At 49.0% G+C, this 13,934-nt stretch overlaps 1 protein-coding gene across 4 annotated transcripts in view; it reads left to right on the plus strand.

The window, feature by feature from the left end:
- IQSEC1 (IQ motif and Sec7 domain ArfGEF 1) overlaps positions 1 to 13,934 on the plus strand; it is a 1,387,106-nt gene that overhangs the window by 555,946 nt on the left and 817,226 nt on the right. For all 4 annotated transcript variants that reach the window (XM_075321245.1, XM_075321244.1, XM_075321240.1 and 1 more), the window contains one exon: positions 1,316 to 1,360. In XM_075321245.1, coding sequence (XP_075177360.1) covers positions 1,316 to 1,360 — 45 coding nt within the window. The remainder of the gene's footprint in view (positions 1 to 1,315; positions 1,361 to 13,934) is intronic.

Consider the following 13,934-nt stretch of genomic DNA (forward strand, 5'->3'; position numbering starts at 1 on the left):
TCGGTGAGTATGAGAGAGGGGGGGAAGGAATAGACCGACATGCACAGAGAGAGAGAGACCGACAGAGAGAGAGACCGACCGACAGACCGACCGACAGAGAGAGAATAGAGACCGAGAGGGAGAGACCGACCGACATTAATCGCATGTTTCTCAAAACACTGGAAATGAGTGAGGTCTCACAATGTCGGTCAATCTCTATAATTGACCGACATTGTGAGACCTCACTCATTTCCAGTGTTTTGAGAAACATGCGATTAATGTATTTAGAAAAATGAATGTCACTAGGATGGTGTGAGTGCCGGTCCGTGTGACATGCATTTTTTTCACGCTCCCATAGAGTTGCATTGGAGAGACTCTGCGAGAAACTCTCCAAAAAGCAGCATGCTGCGATTTTTTTCTCAGTCTGACTTGGACTGAGAAAAAAATCGCAGATGAGAGCGGAATCATTGAATAATGTGTCCGAGTGCAAATCAAGATTTTCTCGGATTAGACTACTGCGGGAAACTCACAAGTGAGAAGCTGGCCTTAGGTGGCTTTTTTCCTTTTATTTATTGGAAAGACGTTCCAGGGAAACACAAATTCTGTAGAAGATTCCGGGGGTCGTCCAGTATTTTACTTTATTCTTTCCTAAAGGCCGGGACTGTGATAAGACAATAAAATGAGCAATGAATCCTCCAACCGGCGGTGACTCCGGTCCTCATCTCCAGGCAGCTGATCACGTCCGTTCTTAGGTGACCGCTGCTGCCAGTCGCCGGTCTCCAGGGATATTAGTACAGCTATTGATCGGGAGTTACTTGCCTAGAAGATGTGGGATAATTTGCCTCAAAGGACAGTAAACTGTGACTGACAAAGACCCGGCAGCAGCTGCTTACAGGGGATTGTATGGGTCATTGTATTTGTAATCACATCCCTTCCTCTAAATTACAATCTGATATACAGGACGGCGGCATTGAGATATCTGCAGAAATGAGGCCAGATAATAAGGATTGTGCGCAGCGCCTCCGGATCACGCTGGTTTGGTTCCTATTTAGCTCCTCCAAGTGTTCTGCTCCAAAAAGCTACTAAAAACCACTAGTGTGAACGTAGCCGTACATTGTAGAGTGCGTCCCTTCTGGATGCAGGAGACGTTGATGGCCCCGGCACAATCTGTGCTGCATCAGGTAGATTTGCACTACAATCATTTTCTTTATAATTGTTTTCATCGTTGGGGAATGTTCTAGAATGAATATTCTTTGGATAGATTACGATATTGCGAAGACAATGCTACATTTTCATGTTTCTGTGGACGACATATTAACCCTAATGCATTTTCTAGGGAAAGAAGACCCCCCGTCCCCGGTCCTGGAATGAGGAGCTCATAGTAAGTCCATTTCTTTCTGGTTTCTTAGCGGGTGGTTGTTGGGAGCAGTAGTCCAGAGCAATCAATAAGACTACTACTCTCATTCTCTATAGAGCTGGAGTCTGATTGCTTGCTGTTGCCAGATGCTCCACTGTTTTATAAGACGTTGCCATCAATAAATGATAAATCTATATCTGCTGACAGATTTCACTGGATTTTTTCTCTTTGCAAAAAAAGCAATTCCTTAAAAAAAATATAAATTAGGAAATGTCTATTTATGCAATTGGTTATCCACGTATGATCACCAGTGGTGAGCGTTGACGTCACACCGCTGCACACATGGGTGAAGGTCTCGCGGTGTAACCGCTTTTGTCGTATTTATGGCGCCGATGTAACGTTTGACTGTATTGGGAATTGTTCTTAATATATCCTTTGTCTCTGTCCTCTCCTGCGCAGGGAGATATGGCATCTTCTATACTGCACTTCATTATGATGCTGTAAATACTCAGCCACATGGCGATGGCCGCCCTGATTGCACATTATTCTGCCTAATCAGCTGCACATTGTATTCATACAGATGGGAAGCTTATGCAGATTATACAGTACATATATTGCACAGCATTATACCGTGCTCGGCTGCTAAAAAGCAATTCCATGACGATTGGAGTCATTAAAGAAATCTGATTGCGCAGGCAAATATTGTCTTCATGGATCCCCTGATTGTCACTCAGATATGGCGGTATCGCAATAATCCACCTGTCAGCATGCAATGTCCGTCTTATCTTCTCCTAATAATACCAGGGGTCATGTGATGAAAACGTTCTCACCTCTGTATGTGGTGGGATCCGATCCCCGGGATCCGCTCTGTAATCTCCATGACACCAACATCCAGCGCCCCATTCATTCCCTGCTATTACCTCTTTATGTGGTGGTGGGGTCTGATCCCTGGGATCCGCTCTGTAATCTCCATGACACCGACATCCAGTGCCCCATTCATTCCCTGTTATCACCTCTATATGTGATGGTGGGGTCTGATCCCTGGGATCCGCTCTGTAATCTCCATGATACCGACATCCAGCGCCCCATTCATTCCCTGCTATTACCTCTTTATGTGATGGGGTCTGATCCCCGGGATCCGCTCTGTAATCTCCATGACACTGACGTTCAGTGCCCCATTAATTCCCTGTTATCACCTCTATATGTGGTGGGGTCTGATCCCTGGGATCCGCTCTGTAATCTCCATGACACCGACATCCAGCGCCCCATTCATTCCCTGCTATTACCTCTATATGTGGTGGGGTCTGATCCCTGGGATCCGCTCTGTAATCTCGACGACACTGACATCCAGCGCCCCATTCATTCCCTGCTATTACGTCTTTATGTGGTGGGGTCTGATCCCCGGGATCTGCTCTTTAATCTCCATGACAGCGACGTTCAGTGCCCCATTCATTCCCTGCTATCCTTTATTTGGTGGGGTCTGATCCCCGGGATCCGCTCTGTAATCTCCATGACACTGACGTCCAGTGCCCCATTCATTCCCTGCTATCACCTCTATATGTGGTGGGGTCCGACCCCCGGGATCCACTCTGTAAGCTCCATGACACTGACGTCCAGTGCCCCATTCATTCCTTGCTATCACCTCTATATGTGGTGGGGTCCGATCCCCGGGATCTGCTCTTTAATCTCCATGACACCGACATCCAGCGCCCCATTCATTCCCTGTTATCACCTTTTTATGTGGTGGGGTCTGACCCCCGGGATCCGCTCTGTGATCTCCATGACACCGACATCCAGTGCCCCATTCATTCCTTGCTATCACCTCTATATGTGGTGGGATCCGATCCCCTGGATCTGCTCTTTAATCTCTAAGACACCGACATCCAGTGCCCCATTCATTCCCTGTTATCACCTATGTATGTGGTAGGGTCTGACCCCCGGGATCCGCTCTGTAATCTCCATGACACCGACATCCAGCGCCCCATTCATTCCCTGCTATCACCTCTGCATGTGGTGTGGTCTGATCCCTGGGATCCGCTCTGTAATCTCCATAACACTGACGTCCAGTGCCCCATTCATTCCCTGTTATCACCTCTGTATGTAGTGGGGTCTGACCCCCGGGATCCGCTCTGTAATCTCCATGACACTGACGTCCAGTGCCCCATTTATTCCCTGTTATCACCTCTGTATGTAGTGGGATCCGACCCCCAGGATCCGCTCTGTAATCTCCATCACACCGACGTTCAGTGCCCCATTCATTCCCTGTTATAACCTCTGTTTGTGGTGGGATCCGATCCCCGGGATCCGCTCTGTAATCTCCATGACACTGACTCCCAGCGTCCATTCACTGCCTGCTATCACATCTATATGTGGTGGGGTCTGATCCCTGGGATCCGCTCTGTAATCTCCATGACACCGACGTTCAGTGCCCCATTCATTCCCTGTTATCACCTCTGTATGTGGTTGGGTCTGAACTCCGGGATCCGCTCTGTAATCTCCATGACACTGACGTTCAGTGCCCCATTCAATGCCTGCTATCACCTCTATATGTGGTGGGGTCCGACTCCCGGGATCCGCTCTGTAATCTCCATGACACTGACGTCCAGCGCCCCATTCACTGCCTGCTATCACCATTGTATGTGGTGGAGTCCGACTCCCGGGATCCGCTCTGTAATCTCCATAACACTGACGTCCAGTGCCCCTATCACTCCCTGCTATCACCTCTATATGTAGTGGGGTCTGATCCCCGGGATCCGCTCTGTAATATCCGTGACACTGACGTCCAGTGCCCCATTCACTGCCTGCTATCACCTCTATATGTGGTGGGGTCCGACTCCCGGGATCCGCTCTGTAATCTCCATGACACTGACGTCCAGCGCCCCATTCATTCCCTGCTATCACCTCTGTATGTGGTGGAGTCCGACTCCCGGGATCCGCTCTGTAATCTCCATGACACCGACATCCAGCGCCCCATTCACTGCCTGCTATCACCTCTATATGTGGTGGGGTCTGATCCCTGGGATCCGCTCTGTAATCTCCATGACACTGACGTCCAGCGCCCCATTCACTCCATGTTATCACTATTGTATGTGGTGGGGTCCGACCCCCAGGATCCGCTCTGTAATCTCCATGACACTGACATCCAGCGCCCCATTCACTGCCTGCTATCACCTCTGTATGTGGTGGGGTCTGATCCCTGGGATCCGCTCTGTAATCTCCATGACACTGACGTCCAGCGCCCCATTCACTCCATGTTATCACCATTGTATGTGGTGGGGTCCGACCCCCAGGATCCGCTCTGTAATCTCCATGACACCGACGTCCAGCGCCCCATTCACTGCCTGCTATCACCTCTATATGTGGTGGGGTCTGATCCCTGGGATCCGCTCTGTAATCTCCATGACACTGACGTCCAGCGCCCCATTCACTGCCTGCTATCACCTCTGTATGTGGTGGAGTCCGACTCCTGGGATCCGCTCTGTAATCTCCATGACACTGACGTCCAGCGCCCCATTCACTCCTTGCTATCACCACTGTATGTAGTGTGGTCTGACCACGTGATCCGTTTTGTAATCTCCGTGACACCGACCTCTAGCGTCCATTCATTCGCTGGGGGGCGGCCGAGCATTTTCCAGCACCCCATAGAGAATGAATGGCTCCGCGGTCGGCCGTCTCACCTGCTGCTTCACTTTGTCATGGGGATAGAAGATCCTTATTCTGCCGATCAGTGCAGATCTCTATCAGATGATCACCTGTCCGTGGTGTAGGGCGTAATGTGCTAATCGCTGGGGTCTGACCACCAAGTTACACGCTACACCACGGACAGGTGATCATCTCATTAATGTTCTTATACTACAAGTGAAATGCGTCAAAGGTGGAAGATGTCTAATCCTAGAAAGGACATGGACGTCTTCACCAAACTGCTTGTATCACAGCACATAGCCCGGGCGCCGTGCACAGACAAATGCCTCCGACGCCGCCTTCACAGTCTGTTGCCAATTGTCAAAATTGCCATTTATTTTACCACATTTTCTGAAAATCGCAGCAAAACAATGGCAAACACATGGTGTGAACAGTGTCGGAGAGCTCGTCTATGGCTCCTGAACTGTCATCTCAATGGAATTCTCACTAAAATTGATCCACTATGATCTGATCAGAATTCAGCTTAGTCTATGCATTTCAGTAACAGGAGATTTTGGAACCCAGCATCTCGATCCATCATGCGACATCTCAGCCCGGGCCAGATCTGTATATGTGTCAGGGCAGGGAGGACTGGTGAGCCCAGGAGGTGGATCCACTGGACCATGCACCCCACCGGAGGGCAGGGTACACGGCAGCCGGAGCACTGGCGTGGCAGGGACAGGTATAACCAGGTCACCAGGGTCACGGAGTTCTTTAAGACGGTACAGAATGCTGGTACAGGTAACAGTAAAGGTATATATGGTGTGAACACTGTCACTGTTAAGGGTAGTATTGAGGTGCTAGTGAGAGGACCAAGGTCCGACCTATAGAATTCAAATTCAAAACACTGCACTCTCATCAGCATGAGGTGGTAGTAAAAGAAAATCAACAGATTCGTTTTTATCGTGCAAAAAAAGTGTATTTATTTATGAACAAAGTAGGTGGGAGGGACTTAAGGGACGTTTCGGCCCAACCTGGGCCTTCTTCATACCAAGTCACACTGGAAGGGGGTAAAGAAAAAGAAATCACTATTTACATATGAAGTGATGGCCCAGGGAGGCCTCTGGCTGTGTAGTCGTGGCAGCAATGCACTCAAGGCATATCCCTGGCTTCATCACTCCTTCAATGTTGGGGACTAGCTTGGTGGGACAGTGTGTGTCAGTGTCTTCGTCTGGCGATGCACAAACAGTCCTCAGGCAGGAGTTGATGCCAATAAAAGATAACATTTATTTTTCACAAATACAGTCCGGTCAGCAGATTTCGGCAATTCCTGTGGAGCTGGGGACAACCTGCCCAAACGCGCCCTCTGGTGGGGATATGCCCTGGGTACTCCGCTTCTCCGGGCTCCCACTCCTAGGTCAAGCACACACCGGACCCACACCAGCGGAATCAGACCTTGAGGTTGCGTACTCCTCCGTTGCTCCGGCGTCCCCTGATGTTCCGCTCATACACACAGCTACCGATGGTCACACACTGCTGTCCCGGATCCGACTCCCTTCCACACACACAGCCCTTCCCTAGCCATCCAGCCGACTCCTCCTCCCCGGTGGCAACAGCCGTCCCACCCGGCCACTAGGGGGTGCCCTAACATTAAAATACAATACAATATAAAAGAATATAACACTTTTATTAATAACATTTCCGGTAGATGTTTCCTTTGTAGGGGTTATGAGCACCCACTACATACCTCCCCTCTTAAAACCCGAGCCTCCCGGCAAGGCTCTTAACTATAAACACACATTAAAACATAAAAACCTTTTAGGTCAGTCCACCACAACAGCGGCACCAGTTCAGCGGCGCTCCCGGTCTTTAGGGGCGCTCGGAGGCGCAGCAGCGCTCCCGGTCTCTAGGTAGCGCCCGGAGGCTCAACAGCACTCCCGGTCTTAGATGGCGTCCGGAGACGCAACAGCGCTCCCGGTCTTAGTGGGCGCCCGGAGGCTCAACAGCGCTCCCGGTCTTAGTTGGCGGGCAACAGGCCCGTAAAACTTTTAACAAAAACTTCTGCCGGTCTTAGAACAATACCGGTCTTTAAACATGTTGGCTGAAACGACTTACTCTGGAGGCCAGGCCCTCTTCCACTCCTCCGCTTGTGCCTGGATGTAGGCTCCCAGAGACTGTCCCGGCTGGCGGCGTATCCTTCGGAAGGACACGGGGGCGAAAGGCGGCTCCGCTGACGCAGCTGCTTCTGCTCCCGGCGGTGGTGATGGCGTCGCTGGCCGGGGCGGTTGTGGTGCAGGTGGCGGCACATCTAAAACGATGACCGGCTTGTTGGTTACGCTTTGGGTCACCGCTACCACTGGGGGAACCTTCTCCGGGTCAGCGGCCGGGCCAGATGATGCTTCCGGTGCAGCGGACAAGGTGCACCGGGAGTGAGAGGGTGCGGACGGGACCGGTCTTGGATGGCTCCGGCGCCGCTCCTGCTGTTCCTCCCACTCCAGCTCCTGCTGCCACTGCTCCGCTTCCCGGGCGGTCGGCATTCGGGAGACACAAACAGCAAACAGGCCGCGACTTCCTGCGTCCGGCAAGAATTGAACGTTCTCGCCCGGCCAAAGTGTATGGAGTCGTTTGGGCAGTCCTTCCACGTCCAGATGAACTCTGTTATAGAAGTAGTCGTCTCCGGTCTCTACTTCTCGTATGAATCCGTATCCCTCCTGCTGGTTAAACTTTACTACCACCCCGGTAGTAAACTGCAGGGCCAGCTCCTCGCCGCCGGGACCGGACAACATCTCCCGGACGACGGTTTCAGCCATCAGACGTTCCCGGACTGGGTCAGGTACCGGGGATGGAGCTCTGGGGTGCTGTACAGTAGGAGGAACAATCACCGGTTCCCATACGAAGCCCAAATGATCTTCCTCTAGCCGTTCAGCGAGCTCTTCGGCCGGCACTCCATATGAGGCGGTTGGGGTAGCAGCGATGGCACCCGGCTGTGGAGGCTCCCAAGGGGCATGCGTGGCATATGTGGCCCGGACCTCCGTGATGGTGCCTCCGGTCTTTGCATCCCACGTTGTTTTCCAGGATACTTTCTCAGGCCGCGTGGAACCTCCCGGTCCGATTGGCAGGTCCACAAGAGATGCCTCGCTGGCGGCAGCAAACTTAGGCCGTCCCCGGCCTAGGCTGACCAGAGCCATGGTGGTGGCCAGCTCCTCCGGTTGTCCCGACATGTTCATCTCTGTCTCTGTCTCTGTTTGCTGTACAACCACTGGCGACGGCGTCAACGCTGAGACTGAGGAAAGAGGAGGCGGGTCTTTGTTTCCCGCTCTTAAACAGAATCCTCCCCCAGCCTCACGCGTCATCTTGACTCCTCCGCGGCGGTACTTCTTTTTCTTCCGAACACCGCCCACTTCGTATGTCCTCAATGCCCTGGAACTGGCGCCTCCCCTCTTTGGGCGGAGTACTCTGTGCCTCTTCCTCGGCACCGGCCAGCCCCAGGCTCTTCTTTCGGCGCCAACTTTTCGCGCCTTTTCTTCCTCAGCTTCACAGATAACGGCCCTCTCGCCGCCATCTTGTGCCCGGTCCAACGCCTTGGCACTTCTTCCTCCCACCATGGGACTGGAAATCTTCTCTCATAGCCCGGATACGGTGCACTCGGCACTACTTGGTCTCCGGCTTCTTGGGTTCCTGGCAGGGGAATCGCATCCTGCCGACTACGCCACATGAAGTGATGGCCCAGGGAGGCCTCTGGCTGTGTAGTCGTGGCAGCAATGCACTCAAGGCACATCCCTGGCTTCATCACTCCTTCAATGTTGGGGACTAGCTTGGTGGGACAGTGTGTGTCAGTGTCTTCGTCTGGCGATGCACAAACAGTCCTCAGGCAGGAGTTGATGCCAATAAAAGATAACATTTATTTTTCACAAATACAGTCCGGTCAGCAGATTTCGGCAATTCCTGTGGAGCTGGGGACAACCTGCCCAAACGCGCCCTCTGGTGGGGATATGCCCTGGGTACTCCGCTTCTCCGGGCTCCCACTCCTAGGTCAAGCACACACCGGACCCACACAAGCGGAATCAGACCTTGAGGTTGCGTACTCCTCCGTTGCTCCGGCGTCCCCTGATGTTCCGCTCATACACACAGCTACCGATGGTCACACACTGCTGTCCCGGATCCGACTCCCTTCCACACACACAGCCCTTCCCTAGCCATCCAGCCGACTCCTCCTCCCCAGTGGCAACAGCCGTCCCACCCGGCCACTAGGGGGTGCCCTAACATTAAAATACAATACAATATAAAAGAATATAACACTTTTATTAATAACATTTCCGGTAGATGTTTCCTTTGTAGGGGTTATGAGCACCCACTACACATATATCACAAGAAAAAAAGGCATATCTACAGATCATATACATATATACATAGTTACATGAAAAGTCATGTCCTAGTTAATTTGAAGATAAGAACAGTAATAGCATATTGGAAGTTGAAGTAACCCTCAAGTCGTTACAGAAAATACAAGTAGTGGTAATAAAATGAAAGGCAAGATCTGACAGTACATGAAGGATTTGCCTACCTCCAATCATAGATGAACTAGTATCACAGAGGGAATTTTTTTCTCTCCTTTTTAGAGTTTTTTTAGGTACAGAAATAGTGAGGAAATCCACCCAGGATAAAATGATTATGATAGTTGCAGGATGCAAGCCCTGCAGATAAAAGGCATGATTATGAAGGGGTAGTGTCTCTATAAGGGGTTTAACACTATAGGGGAGGGGAGGAAAGGGTTACCTTGCTCATATTAGCAAATGAAATATTGCAGTTTGTCCTATTAAATTGAGAGAGTTTAATGACTCGTGGTCCCTGAAGGATGAGAAGGTTTACGGTCAGAAAGGTAAAACAAAATATATTGCACTCCCACATAGTGAATCCCCTGTATATCATTACCTTAAGTTTGCAGTAAGTGAATAGGGTCACATACAGTGAACATTTGTCTAGGAGCCTAGGGGGCTTATTTACATCTGTAATTATGAGGGACAAGTTTTAGTAACAGCATTACATACAAGAGGAGAGTATAGCGATATTTAGAAGTTCATGAAGAGACACATATTACCTGTAGGCTTTAGGGCAAGAGTGTAATGGTGGGTTATGGAATCCTCTGAAAAGCAGAAGGAGGAATATAGAGTTATCAGATTGGGGGTAAAGAGGATTAGGAACGGAAAGGATTGTTGCATACCTTTGCGGCCGTCTTCCCAGACTGTGGCTTAGAGCAGTGTGTTAACAGGTTTAGGAGCTATTTAACTCCAAAACCCGGAAGTGCACAGACACGCCGGCGCATGCGCATTGGCGATCGGCGTTTCTACTAGTGTATTGGTGGTACCGTTAAGCCTTCAATAGAGGCGCCCGCGCATGCGCGGTGCGGAAAAACACATACTTAGATGTGGGAAGATGCTTATCCTAAGCGCGTCGTTATAAATCAATATAGGGATAGGAAGTTTGAGAAGAGGACACTAGACATGTCAGTCTGTTGGTAGTGAACGACTGTTGGTATCAGAGGGGAGATGGTATTATCTATATAGTCAATGTATATGGCAGTAAAACATGGAGCACATGGAGGTATAGGGACATAGAAGGCAAATATAACGTAAAGCACAGACATATACATAATAATTTCATCATTTTGTCAAAGAACAGTAATGATTAGTGTACATACAATACACTTCATTTTGAGGTATAGGAGGAGAACATGACCTAGAATAAGAATTTTTAAGGATTAATGCACACAAAAAAAGGAAGGGTCCCAATATACTATAAGAGTGAACTAACACTACCATATATACTTGACTAAAATAGACTTGACTAAAATAGTAAGTGCTGATTTTATACGTTACCATCTAATAGTGAGTGTACGATGGAAGAAGGAAAGGTGAAGATGATGTTTCTCAAGTTTTCTGCAAAAAATGTATCATAACATAGTTAGTACGGTTTAGGGCAAATTAATAGGCTTAGTACTATGATTATGTTAGCCAATCTATCTCTCTATTAAGACCTTTAGGTGCTAGAGTTTGTAGTTTATGGATCCAAAAGCTCTCTCTTTTTTTGAGGAGCTCAATGTGATTTCCTCCGCGTCTGGGTCTATATACTTTATCAATGACTTGGTACCGCAATTGCGCTACATTATGCTTAGCTTCGTGAAAATGGTGTGGAATAGGTAGCCATAATTTCCCACCCCTAATGGTAGATTTATGGCTTGCAATGCGGTCACCAACATGTTGGATTGTTTCCCCGACATACAATAGTCCACAGGGACATTTGATGTCACGTTCATGATTAAAGGAGACCACTTTACACACCCCAGGTCTGGCAAAAGCTTTTGAATAAAAGAATACTTTACATGCGAGAGCAATTTTGTTGTATACATCATCAAATGTCCCTGTGGACTATTGTATGTCGGGGAAACAATCCAACATGCGCGGGCGCCTCTATTCAAGGCTTAACGGTACCACTGATACACTAGTAGAAACGCCGATCGCCAATGCGCATGCGCCGGCGTGTCCGTGCACTTCCGGGTTTTGGAGTTAAATAGCTCCTAAACCTGTTAACACACTGCTCTAAGCCACAGTCTGGGAAGACGGCCGCAAAGGTATGCAACAATCCTTTCCGTTCCTAATCCTCTTTACCCCCAATCTGATAACTCTATATTCCTCCTTCTGCTTTTCAGAGGATTCCATAACCCACCATTACACTCTTGCCCTAAAGCCTACAGGTAATATGTGTCTCTTCATGAACTTCTAAATATCGCTATACTCTCCTCTTGTATGTAATGCTGTTACTAAAACTTGTCCCTCATAATTACAGATGTAAATAAGCCCCCTAGGCTCCTAGACACATGTTCACTGTATGTGACCCTATTCACTTACTGCAAACTTAAGGTAATGATATACAGGGGATTCACTATGTGGGAGTGCAATATATTTTGTTTTACCTTTCTGACCGTAAACCTTCTCATCCTTCAGGGACCACGAGTCATTAAACTCTCTCAATTTAATAGGACAAACTGCAATATTTCATTTGCTAATACGAGCAAGGTAACCCTTTCCTCCCCTCCCCTATAGTGTTAAACCCCTTATAGAGACACTACCCCTTCATAATCATGCCTTTTATCTGCAGGGCTTGCATCCTGCAACTATCATAATCATTTTATCCTGGGTGGATTTCCTCACTATTTCTGTACCTAAAAAACCTCTAAAAAGGAGAGAAAAAAATTCCCTCTGTGATACTAGTTCATCTATGATTGGAGGTAGGCAAATCCTTCATGTACTGTCAGATCTTGCCTTTCATTTTATTACCACTACTTGTATTTTCTGTAACGACTTGAGGGTTACTTCAACTTCCAATATGCTATTACTGTTCTTATCTTCAAATTAACTAGGACATGACTTTTCATGTAACTATGTATATATGTATATGATCTGTAGATATGCCTTTTTTTCTTGTGATATATGTAAATAGTGATTTCTTTTTCTTTACCCCCTTCCAGTGTGACTTGGTATGAAGAAGGCCCAGGTTGGGCCGAAACGTCCCTTAAGTCCCTCCCACCTACTTTGTTCATAAATAAATACACTTTTTTTGCACGATAAAAACGAATCTGTTGATTTTCTTTTACTACTACCTCATGCTGATGAGAGTGCAGTGTCTTGAATTTGAATGGTACAGGTAACAGGACACGGTACAAGGGGACCTGAGCACCTAGCTCAAAAGACAAGGCTTCAAGACACGTTGATCAGGCCCCGCCCACATGGAAAGGCCAGTCTTATATACCCAGCACAACCTCATGTCATCTCCTGCTGCAGGTGTGCTGGGCCTATAAGACCAGGAGAGTGGGCGCGGCCCGGTCCTATACAGAAGCATGAGTCTAAGACTCAGAGTCAGACTCCTGAGACCAGGAACAGGACTCAGGGGAGCATGAGCGGGAGCGGCAGGCGTGACCGGTGGACACGTGAACTGGATCATTGGGCAAGGAGCGGTGGTGCGCTGGCGAGGCTGGATCAGTGGGTACGGAGCGGTGGTGCGATGCAGGAGCGACTGAATCAGTGGGTACGGAGCGGTGGTGCGATGCAAGTACGACTGGATCAGTGTGTACGGAGCGGTGGTGGGATGCAGGAACCGGCTCAGTGGGTAAGGAGGGCTGCCGGGACACTGGGAGCATGACAATATGGCCGGCCCTGGTTCTGGCTATGGCTGGCCCTGGTTCTGGATATGGCTGGCCCTGGTTCTGGATATGGCCGGCCCTGGTTCTGGATATGGCCAGCCCTGGTTCTGGATATGGCCGGCCATAGTTCTGGATATGACCGGCCCTGGTTCTGGATATGGCCGGCCCTGGTTCTGGATATGGCCAGCCCTGGTTCTGGATATGGCCGGCCATAGTTCTGGATATGACCAGCCATGGTTCTGGATATTTGCCTCCATAGCTCAAGACACATTCTTAGATTCGGATACAATCGGTGAATATAGTGGAACCTTATTGAAAGGTTGGATCCAGATATCTGCAATTCATTTTTAATATATGGATTTTTTCTGCATAATTGGTCTTCAGGGCTGAGCGCTCCTGACTGTATACACTTGAGCTGCAGCTTGTCCTCGAAGTGATGGAGATTAGGTCATACACGCCATATACTGCCATGACACCATCAAGGCTGATCAGCAAAGCTGTATTTATGCTGCAATTAGGAGACAATTACCTTCATTAGATTGGAGCCATTTTGCAGCAAGCTTTTTTCTGTTAATGTTCTTACAGAGATTGTCCATCCTTGACACAATTTGTGGCGTGTATAATATACCTACTGTTAGGATTCAGCTCTGCATTGTAAGTGGCTGGCATGCATATATGTTTATTAAGTGTATTTTCATAATGGTGCACTTTGGTGAGAGGCCATAAGGTGGCAAAGTGACCCAGTGACTGCTTTCCTGACACCACTAGGTAGGAAGGGGT

This window comes from Anomaloglossus baeobatrachus, chromosome 8 (assembly GCF_048569485.1).
Source record: "Anomaloglossus baeobatrachus isolate aAnoBae1 chromosome 8, aAnoBae1.hap1, whole genome shotgun sequence".
Lineage (NCBI taxonomy): Eukaryota > Metazoa > Chordata > Amphibia > Anura > Aromobatidae > Anomaloglossus > Anomaloglossus baeobatrachus.